General features: G+C 38.2%; 1 protein-coding gene across 3 annotated transcripts in view; it reads right to left on the reverse strand.

Annotated features, from left to right (window-relative positions):
• Nucleotides 1-10,999: 10,999 nt before the first annotated feature.
• Nucleotides 11,000-24,924, reverse strand: part of Prkd1 (protein kinase D1) — a 325,536-nt gene continuing 311,611 nt past the window's right edge. For all 3 annotated transcript variants that reach the window (XM_036206037.1, XM_036206036.1, XM_036206038.1), the window contains 2 exons: nt 12,832-12,917; nt 11,000-11,991 (listed from right to left, as the gene is read on the reverse strand). In XM_036206037.1, the coding sequence (XP_036061930.1) occupies nt 11,773-11,991; nt 12,832-12,917 (305 nt within the window). In that variant the 3' untranslated portion in view covers nt 11,000-11,772. The remainder of the gene's footprint in view (nt 11,992-12,831; nt 12,918-24,924) is intronic.

Consider the following 24,924-nt stretch of genomic DNA (forward strand, 5'->3'; position numbering starts at 1 on the left):
TGTTTGACCACCAGCTGGGGTCCCAGGCTGTATCAAAATGAAAGACCGAGAAAGAGAGGTGAGCATCAGCATTAATTTCTCTCTTCTTCCTGACTACAGACACAGTGTGACCCTGCTTCCCCACACTCCTACCATCATGTCTTCCCAATATAAACCTTTCTCCCTCAAGCTGTTTCTGTCAGGGGTTTGCCATTGCAAAGGGAGAGAAGAAACTAATAGATATGCTATCTAAAAATATCGATCATATGGATATTGAGACTACAGTGGTAGTTATCAGATGCCAGGGAAAATGGTGAAAGGAAAGTATTGGAAAAGGTTGAGCAATAGATGCTAAGTAATCATTAGACTGGACCAAAAAAAAAAATTCTGATGTGTTATTCCACAATAGGATGCTTATAGATAATTACAATGCAGTTCACAATGCTGTGTAGAATAGAAAGACTAGTCTTATCCAGCCATAACAAAGAACAAAGTTGTATAATTTTAAGGGAAATGGCTGGAATAGAGATCAATATAATTGTCTTCTCAGGGAAGAGCATAACAATTAGTTGTCCAGTATGAAGTGGTCAACCTTGAAAACATGAGCATTATATAGACTACTAAGATTATATTTAGGAATCAATACATATAAGAAATATTATTTATATAATATTATATATACATATGCAATAACAATTTACAAAGAGGCCATGAATTTTAAATAGAGCAAGGAGGGATATATGGGTGAGTTTGGAGAGAGGAAAGAGAAGGGAGAAATCTTTTTTTTTTTAATAAACATGTTTATTAAAAGTTTTTGTTTGTTTGTTTGTTTGTTTGTTTGGTTTGGTTTGGTTTTTTGAGACAGGGTTTCTCTGTGTAGCTTTGAAGCCTGTCCTGGAACTCACTCTGTAGCTCAGGCTGGCCTCAAACTCATAGAAATCCACCTGCCTCTGCCTCCCTAATGCTGGGAATAAAGGCTTGCACTACCACTGCCTGGTGAGAAATCTTATATTATAATCTCAAAAGTTAAAAGAAAAATTCTTATGAACTTTTCCAACATCCAAACAATTTCATTTATGGGTACTTAAAGGAGAGAAATAAAAACTATTTTCCAAGAAAAATCTATACATGTACAGCAACTCTATTAATAATCAATCCAAAGTAGCAGGGGGGGGGACTCTTAATTAATGAACAGACAGATACATCCACACAATGGAATGTGACTGTGATAAAATGGTGAAGTATTGATTCAGTCAGTAACATAGATGTTCTTCAAAGGAATTATTCTGAAAAGACACTAACCTGAAATATGTACAAACTGTGATTCCACCTATATGATAGTCTGAAAAAGGCAAAATAGCAGTGGAAGAGAGAAGATCAGTGTTTGGTGAGAGAAATGTGGTGGAGTTCCATAACAAAGTAACAGGAAGAATTTCAGAGTGATGAAGACTTCTGTACCTAGTGTTAAGTATTTACATTAAAGTACACATTTTAGCACTTAGGGACATGTACAGCAGACCTCTCATGTATGTTAGCTTAAAGATAGTAACAGATGTATTTGGATAGCTTACTTCATTGTTCATAATTTAAGGTGAAGCAGTTAGAAACAAGCTAGTTAATGTATCCATTTTCTTAGCAAGTGATCTAGGAAGCTATTTGTATGGCACTCCTCACCGGATTAATGAGAGGATGTTTGTGAAATGTTTTGAGTTCCTTTAAAGGAAGTTGCTACGTGAATATAAAGTGTTGTTATCATTACTCAGGCAGTTATTTTTTGCTTTTGCTACGAAGTTTATGATCATCCCCATTTTTCACTTTATTTTTAATGAATTGTAACAATAAAATGTGGTAGCCAAGTTATAAAATGAAGCCATGTGCTAATGAGGCTAAAAATTTGTAATTAGAATTTGAGGCATCAGTCTGTCTAAAGATAATTATTCTAATGATTATTTCTGTATGTACACAAGCTACAGTCTTCTGAAGTCGAAGTGCAGCTTACTTTGCAGTTTTTCTGCAGAGCATACTTCAAGAATGTATGTCCTTTGAGATGTTCTTAGCTTAGTTGTAATTCTGAAGGGAAAGAAGGAAGGAGAAAGTCATGTTGATCATAAAAGAATATACTGCTTTCAAAAAAGGTATTGAAGGTATAGCCAGCTAAATATGGGCCCAGAATGACCTTCTTAGAAGATATTTAATGTCTCTGTGAACATAGCCATAACTTAAAGATAGCATTTCAATTCTTGGACCCAATAAAAATTGTATAATTTTTTTCCTTTACTAAATACAAAATAAAGAATTAGAGTATTCCCATTGCCAAAAACTACCACTATTTATTTTAGAACTGAGTGTGAGAGTTTCCTGGACTTTGAGGTCATAGATAATCAAGCTCAATTTAACCCAGACTATGTAAATTCCTCTCTCTATGTCTCCATTGATGTGCCTTCTTCAAGACCTTTTATTCTGTTCACATCATGTTCATTCTTCTTTCTATATTATAATGTAAATGTGTCCTCCTGTGCCTCTGATTCAATGCAAAGTGGTACAAAACTCCTGGAAAGCCTCCAGAGATTTTTTCTGAGCCTTTCACGAATGGGAGACACTCAGTGAAAATTAGTAGTCAGCCAATGCTAGACTGTTTTCTAGTGTGGACACAAAATTAAGAGGAGAAAAATACATTACTTATTTGAATTTCTCTGACAACTGAGGTCACTTAGACTATTTAAGTAAAACTCAAACTCATTTTTTTTTCTGAAAAAGAAAAAAAAACTCTCCTCATCTCTAAAAAAATTGAATGCTTTCATTTCTCGAATAGTATGTGTGTCTTACTTCAACAAGATACTATTTAATCAGTAAGTAGGGCTGGCACTTTGGAGTTACTTAAATAAACAACCCGCATCCAGCTTCCCAGACATAACATACATGCCATAGGACACAAAAGAGACCCGCAGAAGGAGGCATTGTCTTTGTTGTTTCTCAACAGCGCATTTCTGGGAATTAGAATGAGTACACAACTGACCAGATGATACAGTCCTCTTGCCTTTATCAAATGCTGCAATAAATGAAAATGTCAGGACGTTGTGCGGCTGGAGAGACAGCTCAAGCAGTTAAAGCTGCTCTTGCAGAGGGTCAGAGTTCAGTTCTTCCCATTCGAGTTGGGTGGGTGGAACGAAAACCGCCTGTAACTCCAGCTCTAGGAAATCTGACATCCGCCCCTGGACTCTATGAGTAAGACTTAAAGAAGTCAGCTCCTCTAGTTCTTTATCTTAATATAGAAATAAGAAATGAACTTCAAAAAAGTAAAGCTTTTTCCTAACCCCTGACACCGATTTCTATAGTTCAAAACATATAAGATAGCTAGAAATGTATTGGCATAATACTTCCTGTGGTTTGGATATTTACACTTTCAAGTCCCACTTGATAAAGATTTGGTTCCAGCACATGATAATAATTAGAGGTGTTGGAAAGTTAAGAGATAGTATGTGATAGAAACTCAATGAATGGATCATTGAAGTCAAGTACTTGAAGGGACCCTGGGACCTTGGTTGCTTATTTTCAAAGACATGGGTAGTTTTGATTTGCCACATGTCCCCCGCCCCCCACCGCCCCCTGGTGTGCTGTTTCATAGCATGCCATGGTCACTTGAATGAGAATGTCCACATCCCCTCCTCCCAAATTGGGATGCTTGGTCCCTAATTTGTGGAATGAAGGCATTGTGGAATCTTCTCCAGTCAAGGAAAGCTGCTGAGGCTAGGCATTTGGCGGGGGAGCCCCGTGCATGGAGAGGATATTAAGGGAGGCTGTGAAGGTGAAGCTTCAGATGTTGTGGAAACCCCAAGGTATTGAAGATGGAAGCGTCATGGGATGTCTGAGAGAGAGAGAGAGAGAGAGAGAGAGAGAGAGAGAGAGAGAGAGAGAGAGAGAGAGAGATGTTAGTCAGCAAAGCAGGAAGGAGTGGGAGGCACAGGGGCAGTCAAAGACCTTTGATATCAGACATACATAGAGCTACATGGTATGGAGTTTGCCCTGCTGGATTTTGATCTTGCCTTTGCCCTATGTTTTCACACTACATCGTCTTTCTTCCATTTTGGAACGGTAATGTATATTATCTGCAATTGTATTGTTGGCAGTTTTTAATTGGATTGTTGCTCTTACAGGGGATTACAATGAAGAAACTCCCTTTCATTTCAGAAGAGGTTTTGGACTTTTGAACAGTCTTAAGACTGTGATAGACTATGGGGACTTTTGAAGTTGGACCAGATACATTTTGCATTATAATATGGCCGTGAGCTAATGCAGGCTAAGGAATATGGTGAGTCAAATGAGAATGGCCTCCATGGCCTCATATATTGGAATGCTCGGTCCTTATTGGTGGAACTGTTTCAGAAGGATTATGTCTGTCTGTCTGCTGCCATGCTACTTGACATGGTGTCCATGGACTCACTCCCTAAATTATAAACAAGTCCTGAATGAAGTGCTTTCTCTTGTAAGTTGCTTTTGTCCTGGTGTTTTTTTGTTCTTCACAGCAATAGAAAAATAATGAAGACAGTGGGTTTGATCAGTGATGGAAAGCTACTTCTAAATTGCTAAGTAAAATAAAACTCTCAGGAATATATTTTTTTATTTTCTAAAAAAAAAATGCAATTTTTATTTTACTTTATTAAGGATTTTTTAATCCCTTTTACATACCAACTACAGATCCCCCTCTTTTCCCTCCTCCTACCCCCCAGCCTTCCACCCTAACCCACCTTCCATTCCCTCCTCCTGCTTGAGGGACACCCTGGCAGTAGGATCAGGATCCATCCCTGGTGCATGAACTGTCTTTTTGGAGCCCACTACCTATGTTGGGACTCCTTTTACAGCCTTAATGCAGGGGGAGAGGGTTAGGCCTGATTCAGGAATATTTTAAAAATAAAAAACTGCCATGGGAAGCGTTCTGAAGCAGTACTTTGGTCACTCTTAGACTCCAGATTCTGTGTAACATCACTTTTATAATACTAAATATTTAACTTTATATTGCAGATAACTGTGAACAGCATCTTTGAATATTTCCCAATATGTAAAATGAAATAAATTTGGAAAATTAAATGGATCAACAAAGTACACTGAAGAAAGAAGATCCTGGTGAACACATTGTACATACAAAGACCCAGAGGACTGATCTTAGATGCTTCAAGTTTAAAGCATGATGGGGCCTGGGGATCAAAACATTCTATATATTCATGAAGAGATACAACTGATAACAGGACATATGAGTAGCCAGTATGGAGTCAGAAGCTTCGATAGTGGCAATAGTTGCTTTCATGTAAATAAATCATATCACTAGGAAATAGAACTGAAATAGGAAATAAGACACCCTTATGCAATACATGCAAAAGCAGGGGGAAGAATAAATTAATGCTGGCCATGCCACAACACGATAATTTAATGAAGTAAATTAATACTTATTTATTTAGTAATTCTCAAACATTTTGTGTTTGTATGTGCAAGTACACAAATGTGCCGTGCTATGTGCAATTAATATTGTTCATCCAATACGTCTTGGTATTAAAAAGGATCTGTGTTTGTCAGTCTCAAAGTTGAATTCCTTCTTGGTATTACATCAGAACAGATAGAGGCATGATACTGGGGGAGTAAAGATATAGAGGAATGTGGGCCTTTTCATCTGTTGGGTACCAGCACATGAAAAGCATTTGTTGAATAACTAACAATAAATGCCATCCATTGAAAGCTTTATTAATACCCTGGGCCAATTATGATATGAGAGTTTTACATGCATTATTTCATATAATCTCTTCAGTAGCCCAAAAGAGACAAGTGGGATTACAGAATTTCCATGGATTCCCAGAATCAGGGCTTTATCTATCTCATTTGGGTCTTTTACCTTCATACCAACTTAACAAAAATCCACCAGGCAGTGAAAGCTTTAAGATAGTCACTGGTGATCAAAACTGAGGATCTTATTCTATGAGTTGTAAATTTAGAAACTAAAGGTATGAACTGTGAGAAATTTGATAGAAAAAAAAAAAAAGATAGCTAGGGCTGAAGAGATGTTTGAGTGGGTAATGTGTCTGCTGTACAAGCATAGGACCTGTGGCTCAGTATCCAGCACCCACATAAAACCTGGGTAAGTGTGCATGCATGTGGGACCCCAGTACTGATTGGCAGAGACTGGAAGATCTCGAGTATACTGGCCAGCCAATATAATCAATGGGTGATCTCCAGGTACACAGACAGACCCCATCTAAAAGAATATGATAAAGAGTTGAGAGAAAGATACCTGATGTCAGCTTCTGGTCTCCTCATTCACAGGCATGTGGAATCACATCTGCAAATACACACACATACACACACACACATACACACACTCACTAAACATGTGCATGCACAAGCGTCACCACACATGTATGAACACACACATGGGGGGGGGATGATGTAGAGTAGAAATTAGATATTAGGTAGAAGAATAAGAACAGAGGAATAAGCAATTTTTAATGTATTGGTACGTTCATGGTGGGAAAGTAAGCTCAATGTAAATCAAAGTGAAATTTGTTATTGAATAACAATCAGAATATGGATAATCAGAGGCTGTGTTGGTAGAATACGTCTTGATTGACACAAGAAAGGATTAGGATAAAGGTCATATAAAATATCTATGAAAAACAATTTTAAAAAGAAAAAGAAAAAAAGATAACATAGAGCTAATTTAATGAACCTTCATCATTTCCACTGTGAAGAAAGAGAAACACCTCTAACCAGAGAGACAGAACAACAAAAGAGCTTTCTGAGATTATGAAGGATGTTAATCCTTGGTGCTGAGGTTTTGTTGTATGAAAAACAATTTGGGTGATTCTACCAAGCATCACACTTGCCATTAGCTAAGATTATCTCTAAAGTTTAGGCTTCTGTGACACACACACACACACACACACACACACACACACACACACACACACACACATACACATACATATGCCTTGTTGTAGAAAATTATTTATACATATAGGTACATTTCAGACATTCAGAGCCTGTAAGAAAAATGGATTAAATGTAAATTTAGAATTAGATTTCATCCTCACAAAGAGCATTAAAGTTTAACAACATGATAATTTGATAATGTTTCAAAATAAAATTGAAGAAAGAACTTTGGAAACTGGCCAATGTCACACAACAAATTCTAAAGCATTTATCCAAGGAAATCTATTAAATGTCCGTAAAACAATAGGGATCTGTGACTCCATGTTCTTCCCCATTCTCTGAAACCCTCTGCTCCTTGGCACAGTTGTTCCAATAAGTAGACAGAGGCTGGGGGAATGACTCTGTAGTGACGGAGAGGACGGGCTGGCAAACAACCATCGAGGGCCAATGCTGTGGTCCTTTTATGGCTGCAGTGTTTATTGGAGAAATGATCAGACTAGAAGAAAGTTCCTATATTTCCCTAGTGGCTGGAAGCAGTGTGCCTATATGAAGTTGCATGTGACTTCAGAAAATGCTGTTGGTTTTATGCTATTCCCATTCCCTAACTTCATGAATGACCTCACATACACAGACAGTAAAAACAGTGAGGGGAAATGCATCCACTGTCAGATTCCAACCCATGTAAAACTGTCAAGCAGCAGCAGCAGCAGCAGCAGCAGCAGCAGCAGCAGCAGCACTGTTAGGCTGTCTAAAGCGATGCTATATAAGATGATAATAACACAAAGGAAGGCAGAAGGAGAACCTATGAGAAGGCAAAATTGATACATTTCACTAGAATTAAGTAACTATTAACTTGAAATGGGTAATAAGTAAAGATACTTGTTATAATTAATAAGCCGATCATTAATAACTAAAAGAAACAGCAAAACCTCAGCAGAGGAACTAAAATGTTTTAAAAAACTGCACCCAGCATAAAAAGAGGAAGGTAAAGAGAAACAGAAAGAGGAGACATTGAACAAACAAATCGCAAAAGGGTGTTAGGAGTTGGCATCTAGACGGCTGAGCTGAGAAAGTGTTTCCAGCAGAGCAAAAAGTTGTTCCCTTGGCAACTAAAGGTAGCAGGGACCTTAGTGTGTCTTCGGAAAACTGGAGTCCTGTTTCTCAAGTCAGGTACGATCAAAGACTGTGTAAAATGTGAGTACTTCACAGAAAGCCAATTTAGTATTGACTGAACAATGCATGGGAAGGGCGAGTGGACTTTCTTAACTTTGTGTACTCATTATATCCATTCAATGAACAGTTCTTGAAATATCTGCATCAGAGTACTCCCTTTACAAGAGTAGACATAACAAAAGCAATGCTGATAAAAAATATTTCTCTCAGTACTCTTCTCTTGCTCAGGACAAAGCAGAACAGTGGTAGGTTCTGTGGTGGATCACAATTATCAGAGAACAGCAGTTATGGCCTTTCAGGTGGATCAATGATGTGACTGCTTATGAATAACTGACTGCAACAAGTACACTTGGTACATCTTTCTTTTGGTTTGGCAAACTGATACAAAGATGTTTGTTGGCTTCTTGCAGTACACATATACTGACCTGCTCCTATTGATATCATATCTTACCATTGTTTCTAAAGTATGGATTATTTTACCAACAGTAATGAGTGCTGATTCACAGAAATGGGCTTTACAGAATCACTGGTATCCAGATAAGAAGTTGGTTGGCAAGGAAAAGATGAACTTCTGATCCTCCTGCCTTCATCTCCCAGTATTTGGATTACAGGTATATACCACCATGTTCTGATTTCTGGACTTGGGATCAAACCCAAGGCTTCATGCACACTAGGCAACCACTCCACCAACTGAGGTACATCTGCAGCACTACAGGAACTTGATATCCAAACATTCAAATGTCAATTTTCCCTTTATAAATCTCAAATTAATACTTCAATAGTCTCATCCAAGCCCAAACCAAAGATTCATTCTGAACTCTTAAATTTCACGTTTAGTCACTAACAAAGACCACTGATTCCACATCCCAGCATCTCTTACATGTACCTCTTTCCCATCTTCCTATTTACTATTGATTTGGTCAGCTCTCAGTATCTCCTGAATTAAAGGATAGTTGGTCTTAAGCTCCTTCACTTTGCCTCAATGTTAACCCAGTCTCTGTGCTGCTGGCAGGGTGAACTTGTGGATGGTACTAACATTTTATTTGAACTGTGGATAGTTTTCTGACATTAACATAATATAAACTTGAACTCCTTAAAACAGTATACAAGAGCTTCTCAGTCCAGATCATGCCTCTCCTCTACTGGATGTGCTGGATTACCTCCTCAGTTCTCAGTGGTACACTTTCATGCCTGTAAGATGTCCATTTAATCTTCCTGTCCTCTCTCATGCTTTCTATGTGCAGCATGACAGAATTGTAAGTAGAAAAGAAAGACACCTGCTGGTGTTTCCAGCCATGCTCAAACATCAACCCTTTCCTTCCTTCAAGCTAAAGGCTGTCACACCTCATCCTTTTATCTACAATTTTCTAAAGGCATCACCAGTTTATTTGTTTCCGATTAACAATCAGAAATTATGTCTGAAGAGGGGAATACCTTATTCACATCTGAAAATCATACATACAGCAAAGCCCTGCATAGAAAAAAGATTCAATAAATATTTGCTGCAGGAGTCATGCACTTCTCTGTAGTTTTATAATTTACACTAGGTTCCTCTTCCCAATCAAGAATCAAAGGCTCAAGGATCTTTTATGGTATGTGGGACATATTGACATAGTTTTGTACATCATAGCCATCTTAATTTCTCAGAACAAAGAAGTCACTGGTAGGATTTTATAATGTAGCTTATAAGAGGTAGATATATAGTTAATGTAAATCATTGTAATTTAAATTATGATTCTGTAGTGCATACTATATACAAATTGAAAAGGTATTTATATACTTTTACCCCTTTCCCCCTTATTGAATTTTCCTACTAATCTTTTGTCATAGAAAAGGTACTGTTTGTATTCCTACAGCACTCATTGTCCTCTTTGTTAATGTGTTCTACTCTGTCAACCTAATGACACATCCATATGCTTCGCCACAGTCACTAGGACACAAGTGCACATGCACGTACACACACAAACAATCTATATCCTATCTTATCTTACCCCTAAAGCAAATTCAGAAACTAAATTTTCCAGACAGATTTGTTCAAAATTCAATGATAACATAGAGATTAAAAACACTGGACAGATTAAATATTCTTGTTTCATTCCATTAGGTTGATATCATCCAGTCTTAACACCCTGGTTTATTTAAGCACATCTCAACACTTATTCATTGAAACATTAATTACACATATTCTGTCATATAGTATGCCACTGTCATCTCTCTGAAAAGAAAATGCCCTTCACAGCCTAACTCAGAGCACCTGTAAATATGGCCAGCACAGTGTTACCTTTCCTCTCTGCAGTCTGTATAACACTGTTTGAGTGGATGTTCTTACAGACTTTTCTTCAGATTTTGTAGTTTATTTCAAAATCATCACATGAAAATAAACTTGAGCCAGTCTTCAATTAAGTCTCTGGTTTATGATCTCCCAGGAAACCACATTCAGACTGCAACTTGCAATATGTCTACTTCTGCCTTGAAGTTTCCGTTGGGCTTCATTCATTTTTTCCTTTGAAGCCCCCTTCCTAACTCCGTGAGGTGACATGCAAAATATAAATGTTTCTCTATAAGCTGGAGAGGTGGCTCAGCAGTTAAGAGCACCGAGCACTCTAGCAGAAAACCAGGTTCAATTCCCAGCACCCACATAGTGGCTCATGGCCACCTGTAACTACTGTTCCAAGTATCTGATACCCTCTTCTGACCTATCTCCACAGGGACCAGTCACACATACAGAGAATAGACATACATGCTAGGCAAAACATCCATACAGTAATGATATAAATTAAAAAGAAGGGTTTCTATACACAGGTTTCTGTACACAGGTTAAATGCTAGACATGCCACATTTTCCCTGCTATTTGAGCAAATGCCTCTGTACTTCATTATCTAGAAAACAAGACTGTGGGCTATAAAGAAAAATAATTTGATTAGATTGACACTGATTTTTGAGAAGAATATTTATTTCTTATTATTGAAAAAATACACGAAAGGCCAACATTTGCTGAGTTGCTGGTTTTCTGTAATACAGCTGGTATTGTAAGAAAGGAAGAAATGCATCTGGTATGTATAGCAGTTTACATTCTAAGGCATTTAGGCTTAGAGCAATAGCTCCACATATTGAGGTGCACTTGATGGAGTTTAAATACACTGAGGCACACCACACAGGCAGCAGATTTGAAACCATACAGTAAAACTGTTTTCACGAAACTCAGTCGCAGGACTTTAGATGCCTTCTCCCCATCTTTCACCCTCTCCCAACACCCCATGCATTTTTGAGTTGTTCACAGAACACCAGCAAATTATCTACTCCTCAAGAGTTTGCTTATAACACCACCATCAATGGGGCTCACCAAACACAATGATATCATGAATAGGTGCTGCCTCTTACCAAAATGAGGCTCTGGTAGGAAAAACACTGATTTGCAAAGGCACAGTGGAGACAGGTTTAATGTATTAAATATAACATAAATCATCCACAATAACAAGTTTAGTGTTTCTGGGAACTTTTGTTAATACAACACAGTTGGTCACACAAAATACAAATGCTTCTGTTGATTTGTCTTGGCAACTCAGATACATCAACAGTGCTAACAGTTTAACAGCTTTGTTCTCATCTGACAGAAAATAATGGCAGTTCTGCAAGGCAAATGTTAAACCTGACCGTATGTATTTATTAATTCCACAGTGTTTTGACAGATTAGAGAGGATGGAATCAGAGGATGCTGACACGCTCACTGAGGGCTTTCATCTCTCTTTCTTCAGCCTCAGGACTGTCGCTGTGGCTAGTGCTCAGGCTGATCAGGTGTGTGGGGTACTGCAGCCCCTGCTCGCCTGCATACTGTTCCCACCTTGAGTCATCGCTTTCGTGGGTAATATAGCGTTCTCCAATCTTGCATTCCAGCTCTCGTAAATCTAACCAGGTCTGATAGTCCTGAAGAAAAAAAAAAAATCCAAAATACCACCACAGAGATCACTGAAACTCCCATGCTTTCCTGTAGGCCGTCAGTTCTTACAGTCTGTGAGGTGACCATTCCGTCCTGCTCTCCCAGTGCTGCGCCATTCACCATGCACTCTTAGGCAGCACCAGCACCAAGGTCATCCTATTTACTTAACCTTAGAGCATGCATGCTGCTTGCAGGATGCCATGGCTCCAAGCGAGGATAATTAATGCTTGTAGTCAAGCAATTAAGAATGTTGACATTGCCTTGCAGTTTAATGGCAAAAGATTTAAAGTAATCTTTTGGTATTTTGGAATATCATTTTCTAAGCATTAAAACTCAGTGTGGAAATAGCAAATATTTAAGAAAGAACACAGAACACACATCCACACACTTTGCATTTGCCATATATTTATATCCATGCATAATATCCTAAGACTCAAAATAAAGCTTCCAAATGAGGAGAGTGCATGGGCAGATGGGCATCTATTGGGGCAATTATCAGGATTAAGCAAACAGATGCTTTCCAAATTTGCTCTTCCGAGTACTGCAATGTCCTTGTTTTTTTTTTTTTTGGGGGGGGGGGGGGGGAACTCTGTTCATGTGTTGTGTACATGTGTGTGTCTTCATCAAATTTTCCTAATACAAGGAGAGAGCAATTTAGAAACACTAAACTGTAATTAAATCCTAAGAAATCACATGCATTTTGGAAAAAATAATGCTAGGACAATTACACCTGTACAAACATGACAAATGATTTCTACAGCTAATATCAAAATCAAGTAAGTAATTAGCAGCACACCCAAGTAAGAAAATCCATGGATGAATTTTACCTGTAGCCAAGGGTGACTCAAGGTTTTATCCACACTGTAGCGCTTTCTCATTTTCACTTGCAGCAAATTATTGATAAGATCAATGGCTGAAAATTAATCATTGTTAAAAATAGTTAACAGCTATGTAATTAATGCATAAGTCACTTAGGGTCTCTAGCACATCTACTATTATACAGATGTAAGTGTGGCACAGTGGTAACAATAAAACTGAAGCCAATTCAAATCTACTGCACAATGTGAACTTTAATTTGTGTACTCTAATATGTTTCAGCGTATGAATTTTATTTTAATATATGTAATTTTAAATGTCTGAAACAAATATGATAAGACTAGTATTCAGAAGACAAAATTGTTCATTTTGTTACAAAACACAACCAATATTTGAATACATATAAAGGGAATTTCAGGTTTCAGTTAGCAGGGTGTGGTAGGTCAAGAGGGTGAAGTAGACAAGTGTTGCTCTTTGAGGAATTAGGATCATTATTCATTCAGTCTCTTACTCTGCCTACTTGAGGTTCACGTGCACAAAATTTAGGGGAAAAGGTAAATATATATCTTCTGTACAAAGTATCTAACTGACACCACATGATAAAGTTCTTAAAGTTTAAAACTTTTGGGGAGACAAATTTTCAACTTCCACATTACATTTTATTTTTAATATAAATACTCCATTTCTGACTTCTGCATTTCATTTTATTGCTCCTTCCCAAAATAAAGCATACAAAGAATGGAAGCACCTGTACTTGAGAAAGTTACTTCTCTCACCTCTAGCCTACCCTTGGCCTGAAGTCTGACAGATAGATTTTTACCTTAATATTTGAAGACTGAGAATTAACTCCCCAAGTTTTCCCCAACCAGCAAATTTGAATAGGGCAGTTCTGAAGAGTCCATTGTCTGATCCACATCAACATGTATGGTCTTGGAAACACAGATATCACATAAGGACCCACAGTAATAAATCTGCAACATTCAGTCCAAATAGATTCAAATCCTCTCTGTTATTAAGCAAAGGAAATTAGTTTCTACATTGTATTGTCAATCTAGTTTTCCTTTGGTTCTAATAGTTACAGTGTTTTCCTACACTGAAGTGCTACACAAGCAACACCAACTTTTTGATTAGGGAAATTAAATGTGACAACACACATTTGAAGGCCCCCTCTGCCTAAGAACCTTGCCTTGGTAGGGGTACCTGAAGAAACAGGGTACTTAGTACAATTTCAGAGTCCAAGCATGTGTTTCCGGTGAGCTTTTGAAAGTATAGTTTCTCATTGTACAGTGTGTTGGGCATAAGCTTTAAAGCATCCATTCATATGATTTACTCACTGGTGAGTAAAGTGCACCTTCCATTCTGGCTGCTGTGAAGTCACAGAGCAAAAATGGAAGACAAGGGGCAAAGGGAGAGCTCATGGGCTACAGTAAGCATGCAGCAGCATTACACTTTTCCAAGCACTGCAGGGTATAAATACACGTTATTAATTCACTCATTCTGCATTGAGTTCTATAATTAGTTAGGTGGGAGTACAGTAACTCAACAAAAGGTCTGGTTTGTGCCCAAATGGGCCCCAGCAGTGAACCACACTGCCTAATGGATAGGGAAGTCCTGGCAGAGGAGAAACTGGAGTGTCTACAGGGAAATGGAAAATATGAAGATGGAAAAATTGTTCTGAATGGAGCACATGATGCCAGGCCTGCCTGCTCCAGTCCCCTTGTGACCTGAATAAGCACAGCAAACCAATGAGGTACTTCTAAGAGAAAGCATTTTAGGCTGCAAGGAGAAAAGTAGCAGGGTATGTGGGCGAACTGATGTATTTTTGTACCTCTTAAGAAATAGAATGTAAAACAAAAAACCATATATGTAAGAATCTCCCATTAGTATAAAGGCCTTTTTGCTACTCAGAAAAATAAATTCATTTCTGATTTTGAGGACATAGATTGTTTATCACTGCCTTGGGGACTCTCAAAACAATTTCATCAATCACATTTTATACCATGAAGTATCAACTGCATGATGCAAAGTGTCTTTCAATAAATCTATTGCTTATTATTAATGTCCAGTTTTATTTATTTACACAGGCATTCTTTATATGACCTAGGAGTAAAAAGCTGTATTCCTAAAAACTGTTTCATCCATGTCTTATTTAGTATAATAATAGTCCTATGAAATGCAGCTTCGATCTCTAATTCTAAAGGCAAAGGAAATGCTACACTTACCCAAAGCCCACCACTTGGTCAAAGTGAAGCAGTTTTTTGAGGCAATGGTGCTGAGGCTATAAACCAGAGAACCTGGCTTCAAAGGTGCCATATCATATTGTACATTATTACTAATTGATAATGTCGGCATATAACAAGTTTATAAAAGTTTTCTAATTGTGAACATTAAATTCTTCACTAGGCTTCCAGCACACTTTCGCACATTGATTTCTGGGTTTCTTGTGTTTCTTTCTAACTGCAGCCCACAGCTCAGCCTTCAAAGAATATTCTGAGAGCTGGGCAGTGGTGGCGCATGCCTTTAATCTCAGCACTCGGGAGGCAGAGGCAGGCAGATCTCTGTGAGTTCGAGGCCAGCCTAGTCTCCAAAGCGAGTTCTAGGAAAGGCGCAAAGCTACACAGAGAAACCCTGTCTCGAAAAAATAAACAAACAAAAAAAAAAAGAAGAAGAAGAAAGAAAGAATACTCTGAGTGTGATACAATTTCCTTTTGTCAGTGTTTTACTTTTCCACACTGAATGAGCCCATTTGCTGTGTGTTATTTCCACTACCAGAACATTTTTTCGACAAAGCACAGAACTTTAAACACAGAACTTTCTGGCCATATTCTAAACTACACTTCTAACTACTGGGGCTATTTACTATTTCTTGAGCAAATATTTCCTACTAGGATGTCCTCATCTCGCTCATACTTCATTATTCCCCACAGACTATCATAGGAGTGTATGGGCTGACTTTGTGTGTCAACTTGACATAAGCTAGAGTCATCAGAGGAAGGAGCCTCAGTTGAGGAAATGCCTTGATGAAATCCAGCTGTAAGGCATTTTCTCATTTAGTGATCAATGGGAATGGGAAAGAGCCCAGCCCATGGTGGATGGTGCCATCTCTGGGTGGTTGGTCTATGTTCTATAAGCAGGTGGGCTGAGAAAGCATAGGAAGTAAGCCAGTAAGGTGCTCCCCTCCATGGCCTCTGCATCAGCTCCTGCCTTTGGGATCCTGCCTTGTGAGTTTCTGTCCTGCCTTCCTTCAGTAATGAATAGCAATGCTGAAGTGAAAGTCAACCCTCTCCTCCCCAATTTGCTTATTGTGTTTCATCACAGCAGTGGAAACCCTATATAAGACAAGGACATTTTCTATCCTACAAAAATATCATATTGTGATCAAGACGTATCTGTCATTGATGCTACTGTATCTATTAATCTGGCAATCCTACTTAAAAAGAAAATAGCAATTCTGATCCCTGGTAAAAGAATTCTGACAAATACTTTTAGTCACTTCCTCTAAGGACCAGGATTGTCTAAGTGTCTAAAAAACATTTATTTATTCATTAATAATGGGAATCTGTCAGAAATAAAGTAAGATTCTTTTTGAATGACTTCTGAACTGACTCTCCTTTTATAAAATTCAGGCGACTGTACCCTGTCGTACACATATCAGCATCTCTCCCACTTCAAACACAGATCATCCAATGGTACACTAGCCATAGACCACCCTGGTTAGCGTCTTAAAAGATTCACAATGTCTATCTCTCATCTGCTACAGAGAGCTCATGAGGTGACTTCCATGTCTTCTCAGGTTCTAGTTCCCAGAAGTCAACTGCTGTGGCTAGTTCACCAAAAGAAAAGGACCAAGAGAAGGAAAGGGAATGGAAGAGATGAAACAGAAACTCCAGGGAAAATGACCCCCAGAGGTTGGGGAGGGAGGAAGGCCAATTTGGTATAGCTCCAATTGTCAATCTGAGAAAAGATTCAGAATGCTAACACCCACATATGAAAGAAAACATTTGTCTTCATATGTGGGTTACCTCACTCAGAAGGATTGTTTCAAGCTCTATTCATTTACCTGCAAATTTCATTTTTCTTAAAATTTCATTGTGTATGTGTACTATATTTTCATTATCTATTCATCAGCTGATTGACATTGAGGGGATTTCCAATTTTTAGTTATAATGAATAGAATAGCAATGAACATAGATGTGCAGATATCTCTGTAGAAAGATGTTAGCTTTAATTTTTAAATATGTGTGTTTAAGTCTGAATAACCAACAGGTTAAGTAGCTAATAAGGGACGAAAGGGGAAATAGAGTATAATACCATCAAGAGATAAAGGGGAAACTGGAACTGGAGAACTAAATTGGGAGGGGATGGAAGGGCGGGATAAAGAAGGGCATATAGGAAGGGACAACTAACACTAAAGGGCCTCTGAAAAGCCACATTAAACCCCACTACTCTAGAAGCTTCCTTAAACGTGTGTGTGTGTGTGTGTGTGTGTGTGTGTGTGTGTGTGCGTGTGCGTGTGCGTGTGCGTGTGTGTGTGTGTGTGTGTGAAAGAAATGTAAATGGAGTCACCATATAGTGGGGAAGACAATGCCATAAGTTGATATTTTATGCCACCAAGTAAAACCTCTGGTATTTGCAATGGGTTATATCTTATTGAGTTGTTGGCCCAAGGGGTCCATAGCTCCCTCACCCTCCCCAAATATCACAGGCTATTGCCAAGGCTATTGGTTGCTCTCCACACCTGATGATAAAGCCTTCCTGCTAAAGACACAACTTATTTATGTCATCCAAAGTCAAGAGATCAAGCTGGAGCTCAACCAAAAGCTTCACTTCTACTGAGTAGCATTTGTGGTGTTGGAAAGGTACTCTGCATGATATTGGAGGAGAAAAATAATTATCAACATGATTCTGGGTGCAACCTACAACAGTGAACCTGCCTGTAAGATATATTGGTATAATAATGGCACAAATGTTATAGTAGTTACCATTTTTTAAAAAATTGGATTTAAGGCCTCTTCCATGAGATAAAATCCATGCCTGAAACTGCTAAAGTGACCAGGAACCTAAGATTCAATAGGTCATGAGCCCTAGGTGAAATTCTATGGCTATTTTCTGTTAAAGAAACATAACAATAAAAGAACTACTAATGACATATTCTGAAGCCCATCGATCAGTGCACTATTTGGCCCTCATAGAGAGGGGTTATTTTTGAAGTACACTATACTTAACACAGAGAACCACAGCTGGACAATGTGGAAAGACTGAGAGACTTTGGAACACTTGGCCCTAAATGGGATATCTTTATAAAACCTTTCTTCTCAATGCTCAGAGATCTACATGGAAGAAGAGGCGGAAAAGTTATAAGAGCCAAAGATGATGGATTATTCCAATGAAGCAGCAGCTTTCATTAACAATAGGACTGATGCATATATGAACACACAGAGACTGTGGCAACATGTACAGGACCTGCACATGTTTAAACCAGACAAATCCCAGCACCAAGGGGATGGGAACACAACTTCCATCCCTAATCAAGAAGATATTTGCAATTGATGCCTGCTGGAAAGGAGAAAGTCAGTTTTCTCCAATAGTGTTACCTGGCATCTCAACCACACTCCAGGACAGAACCCATGCCCAGGAGTCAACATAGAACAGATTCCATGTTTTGTTTTGGTTTTTTTTTTTTTTTTTTTTTTTTTGTGTGTGTGTGTGTGTGTGTGTGTACATGGGGTACTTTGTTTGGCATTTTTTGTCTTATTTGAGATTTTGAGTTTTAGTTCTTTTTTTTTTTAATTACAGTTGAGAGACAGTGAGAAAGATTACCAGTTGGATGAGTAGGGAGGTGGCAAGGATCTGGTAGGAGTTGGGAGAGGGAAAATACAATAAAAATATATCATATGAATAAAGGTAGAATGCTCACTTAGAAGGAACTGTGTTTTTAAGGCATGCCTTTGGAATGTTAGGGTGTATGAAGAGAAAATGGGAGAGACAGATACAAAAGTAGGCTGGGTTGTAAATTCCTCTGCAAAACAAAGTGAAGAAGAAAGAGAACATAACATGGCCTGGAGCAGAAAATAGTGAGACACTGGATGGAAAAGTGGCATGCTGGTGCCCAGGTAGAAAAAGAAAGCCGTGCAAAAACCACAGGTCACACAGAGCTCTCTAAGGCCCCAGAATGCTAGGGTGACTACAAGCAAAGATTATGTGGGTAGCCTTCCTTCCCAAAAATCAGAAAACCAATTATTTCAAGCATCTAGCTTTCATAGGGTGGGGAACACAGTGCTGGCTCGTAAGCCATACAGGCTAACAAACTGATGCCATTTTGACTAGCTGGATTTCAGCTAGAGTCAAAGCAATGCAGCTATGAGACCCCTACACTCTTTACACTCTCCTCTCCTTTTTCTTTCTGTTCTAGAAGACAATAGGGGCAAACTGGGCAGCACCTACTTTAATTGGCCGTAAATATGACAGTAACTTTAGCATTGTCATGATTACTTTCCATCCATCCCACCCTATTTATTCTTGTTGTCAGTCCTGGCACTATTCTGGCCATTTTGTTATCTCCTTATCCATAAGTTCAGTCCCATTAAAAGTCAAATTTATCACAGAGTTTCTTAAGCAGCCACATTTGAACAATGTGAGGAGTTTTTTCCCCCCGATTTCTTTCCTTATGGGAACATTGTCAACAACTGTATGACACAGGTTTCAACTTTTACATTTTTCCTTTATGATTGAAGATTCTGGTTCTCATAAAAATGTCTATAGCCATACATTCATGTTTTCCTATAAGCTAAAATAAGGGAAGGAAATATAATTTTAAAATCTAATACCTTTGTTGTTATAATTTCTTGGCTTGCAACTTTTTGGCCAGTCATTTTTCTCACTCCTCTATCACAGAAGAGATTAAACTATTAGTAAAATTTTACCACATACTCATTGTTTAACAGAGTGGATCCTCCAAAGAGTGTTAGGACAGCTAAAGCTCTGTGGAGATCATGGCTAGATGTGCAAGGATACCCAAGGAAGATGAAATTGAAGGGTATAGGAAGATGCCGAGGGCTTTATATTGAATAGGCAAGCAAGTGTTCAATGAATAAATGTATTTCGATTCTATTTCCTTCTGGCATCAAAGTACTAAGTTAACCTCGAAACGTAAAAATTATACAGTGGTCATTCTGGATGTCAAAGCAAATATCAAATATGTGGATAATAACTCTTCCTGAGTGTGCACAAGATACACCAGCACTGCTGTGGAAAAACTGAAAGTACATAAAGCTTGGAGGACATCCTAGAGAGAAATTGTTAGTGACACGTTTGCATTGCTAGCACTTAAGGCCCTCAGTTCACATCTTCTGTCACATCCTCTCCATCTTTGAGCATGTTCTTTTAACAGATCAGTGTGTGGTGGCCCTTCCCATTCTCTCCATTAGATCTTAGCTCCTTTGAGGTCAGACAAATGGGATATTCATTTTTCACTAAATTTTATGGGTCTCTAAAACAAAAGATGCATCTGAACTTTAAGGCATTAGAAAAACTACTAAAAAAGCCATTTGGTAGCTTCAATACATTAACCAGAAATTTAAATGGCCTCTTTCTCAGCTCTAAGTTTTAACATCCATATTGTATCCATGTGGTTTGTATGTTTTAATTATAACATTTCTGGATGATAGGGACCAAGACTGGGAAGAATGTAATGATCATGGGATCACCAGTGATTACTGTCAGGAAATCAGAACAATGCTAAGGATGTACAGAGTATTGAATTTACAGCAGGGAAGGAACTTATGACACCCCAGTGCTCATCTTTTGTTGTCCAGACATAATACTTTTTATTTTTATGCTTACTATCCTCACATTTCACTACACCCAAACTATTCAGCTTGATGTTTTCAGATTAGAAAGCAGTTTAGAGATGTTTTTTGATGGTGCCATCTCCAGATACCCTCTGGCTCTTTTTTTTCAAGGCAGTGGCACACCCCCCAGCTCCTGTCAGTTCTACCTCTGACCGCTGAAATGCAGTGCTGACTACTTCTCTCTCTCTGCTTGGCTTCACGCTGATGGGAACTTGTGTGTTTATTTTAAAAATCGTTTTGCAACCCTTCACATTCCAGCTCTCAACCCAGCATGCCGTTGCCCAGCAACACTAACTGGGACGCTCCTCTCAGGGGCTGCAACCAGAGGCTGCCAGCAGCTAACAAGGCCACTGGAAATCATCATCTCACTCGTTCCTGAGTCAATTACCAGAATCCAATGAAGTGTAAGACCTTTAGAGACTCAAGTCGATGGCTTTCCTGCTCCCAGTTTCCTCTGTAGAAAGTATGCTATCAACGGTTACTCTTGGCTTCACATTCAATCACATTTTTTTTTATTTTCTGAAGATCGGCAACACAATCTTGGAAACCATGAATTGTTTCAACACAAGCATACAGAGGTTATCAAAACGACTCAGAATTTAAGATAGCAACACAAATATATTTCTGCCGTAGCTTATTCTTTATTTTTTCTGCACACTAAAATCCTTTAAGAGTTATATTTCTAAACATGAATACTCAAACCAGAGAAAGGTAAAAAAAAAAAAAAATCTTTACATGAAGAGCCTCTAGGTAGGTACTGGGAGTTTCAGAAGTGCTTTGGGCATGCATTTCTACTACCTTGAGGGCTTGAATTTGGCTGCTAAACTGCTTTGTAGACTTTTACATACCTTTCAACAGAGCTTTGAGGATTTTAAACAGAGGATCCTGGTTTTACAGGTTTGGGTGGAGGGTGATGCTGTGTATCTATCTACTCATGGATCCCTGCCAATACTAGACTGCTGGCTTTTAGAACAGATTTTGTCTTCCAAGAGGTTGGTTACTACAGTCCCATGGACCACTGAATAAATGGATATAAATAAAGAGAAACATTAAGAAAAGAACCTATTCTGAAGCATACCTTCTTCAGTATTTTAGGATCAATTCTTAGGAGGGCTTCCAGGTTAACTTCTGTGCAGAAAATGCTAATAGTTAATAGTAAACAAGCTGGATTACACAATGGCTAGAGTCTGGAGTAACGGGTGATCTTAGTAAGAAAACATTTCATAGGCATATGGAACTAGGTCTTCTATTTGAATCCCCTAGGCCTCTACCTGCTAACTTCTAATGATAGAGCTGGGAAATTATGGGTTATTAACAACATGTACAAGAATGAGTTAAAGCCTTAAAATCCATATCAACTCATGATTCTACTTATTGTCCCCAAATGAAATGTTGTACAATGTTAAATGTCTTTAAAATGAAGGAGGTCTGCACACCATCACCAACAATCATCATCATCATCATCATCATCATCATCATCATCATCATCATCTTTATTACACAGCCCAGGTTGGCTTTCAGTATCTGGTCCTCTGGCTCTTAAGTGATGAGATAACAGGAATGTGCCACTAGGCTGGTAACACATTATACTTAATTAGAGCCATTGAACCCAAAGTTAGATCTGTTCTGATATTCTGTTTAAAATTATCATAAACACAGAAGATTGTTCTTGTATCTGAATCACCAGAAGAGAGACCAAGGCATGCATGAGGGCCTATGAGCCTCCATTTGGAAAAGGAGTGACGGTTAGAATTGTCCCACTGGTGTGCTGAAACACAGAGATGCTTCAGGTCATTCATTGCATTAGGTTCTAACGAAGAACTCAGGCCCTTCTAATCCCACATATTTTCTATGACTGGAGGAAATTTAGAATATTCTGCATAATTGTTCAGTGGATTGGTATAGTCTAGTGTAGCTAGAGTTTTCCTGCCTGGCCCAGTAAACATTAGGTGACTGTCCAGGCTGCCAGCTGTCTCTGTCTACTCTTGCAAGACTCCCGAAAAATGCTTGCATCCTTCTCCTGGTTCTCAGGTAATATTATATCCTTCTGAGGTCTTTGATGTGGTTGAAGACTAGATAGTTAAAATTTCCTCAATTATGATAAAAGATAAGTTAGATATAAAACCTTAGACTCACAAATATAAGATAGATAGGATATCTTCTTTAATATTATAACTGTAATTCTTGCTTGGTAATTGTTTTGTTATATGTAATTGTACTATGTAAAAGTTAAAACCTTCCTAAAAAAAAAAAAAAAAAAGAAAGAAAGAAAAGGGGAAGTGCTGTGGATATCACTCTGTGTAAATAAAGTTCTGATTGGCCAGTGGCCAGGCAGGAAGTATAGGCGGGACAAGAGAGTAGAGAATTCTGGGAAGTAGAAGACTGGGGAGAGACACCGCCAGCCACCACCATGAGAAGCAACATGTAAAGACACTGGTAAGCCACAAGCCATGTGGCAAAGTATAGACTAACAGAAATGGGTTAATTTAAGATAGAAGAAGCAGATAACAAGAAGCCTGCCACGGCCATACAGTTTCTAAACAATGTAAGTTTCTGTGTGCTTTCTTGGTTGGGTCTGAGCGACTGTGGGACTGGCGGGTAAGAGAGATTTGTCCTGACTGGGCCAGGCAGGAAAACTCTAGCTACAGTCTAGGGCAATAAAATGCTAGATAATTTTTTAAATTTTTCTTAAATTATTACTTAATTTGCTTATACCCTGTATTTTGTAGTATTCCCTTTTGTTATTGTGGATGGAAGCAAATATAAACATTTATCCACTCTTGACCCTTTACTCAGACATCTCCAATACATGAAAAGTCATATTTCAGTTCAACTATGTTATAACTTCAGAAGAAAAAATTCTATTTTAATTCAAGTATTATACAACTATTTTAATATTGGGGGAACAAATAAACAACCAACTTTGAAGATTTGTAATAGCAACTGTCCTGATAAAAGTTTCGACCATTTTCACAAATTGCCATTTATCAGAGAAAATCATGCTAGTCATATTGAACTTGCCTTCCTGAAAAATGAATTCTTTCTTGGTGGTCCAGGCTTTCCCATATTATTTCACTGGATAGGAAGTATTTATATATTTTAAAAAAACATATAAAACTCACTCAATTGGTGGACATTTTTTTAAATCATCTTATACCACAGGCTCACGATTGTCAAATCCCCTTTTAATGAAAACAAAGAAAGGCTCCTCTAAAAATTAAACATAGTTCCAGAATTTTAAAATGTAATCATTTAAAATGTTAACCCACCATGGAGGTTCTAACCCACATATTTCACTTCACTTTATCGATCATGATTGCAATCCTGGCACCCGGTCAGCATTCTGAAGCAGTTCTCTGGCTGGTCTCAGCACCTCTCCTGTGTGCTGTTATATCTGACAGTGGTGTTAATATGTTGACAAATCAATCTATTCATTAATATTCAGCAGGCTCACTGGATCTGCAAGCCTCATAAACTGTTACAACACAGTTTAATTATTAAGATGACAATTGCCATTCTTTTGTTTCTCAGACCAGTGGATTTCTGGGTCTTATCTAACCAAAGCTTACATTCATCGAGCTTACTTTTTTTTGTTGTTGTTGTTTTGAACAATATGTTGTGAAGCGAGGACCTACAGCTGGTTCTGTTTCATGGCAGAGCACTTCTAAAGTGCTTAGCATTCTGGAACATTGACGGGTTTTGAAAACATACCATGTGGTGATGGTGCTTGGCTTTTATTTAGCTTTTCTTTGTATTTGTACTGGCTGTATTTTCCAATTTCTGGGGAAAAACACACTTACAGCCAATTTTATTTGAACCTATCAAGCTGGAATGGCAAAAACTACTTTAAAATAAAACGTGAATGTCTGGATACATTTAGCGGTATCTTACAGGACTAGCTACTATAGGGTACCATATATTATATACTGTACAGCTGAGAATTGAGCTCAACTAAGAGGATAAATTAGATCCATGCTCATCTGAGGAAAAAAGAGGCATAAATATCACTGTTGATGCTGTTAGGGCTCACTAGTGAAAGAAGTCTCTTGTTATCAAATCATTACAATTTGATAATTAATTAACGTTGCACTAATGACAAGGTTTGAGATCAGTGTGAGGGTATTTCCATATTCTTTCTCATATGTATATATGTGGTATGTCAAGCCTTCCTCTTTGGTCAGAATTCTTGATAATACCAAGTAGTCATGTGACTCTGGATCTGAGCAGCAATAACCCTGCAGGTGGCCTGGGAAT

The sequence above is a fragment of the Onychomys torridus genome, chromosome 14, assembly GCF_903995425.1.
Source record: "Onychomys torridus chromosome 14, mOncTor1.1, whole genome shotgun sequence".
Classification (NCBI taxonomy): Eukaryota; Metazoa; Chordata; class Mammalia; order Rodentia; family Cricetidae; genus Onychomys; species Onychomys torridus.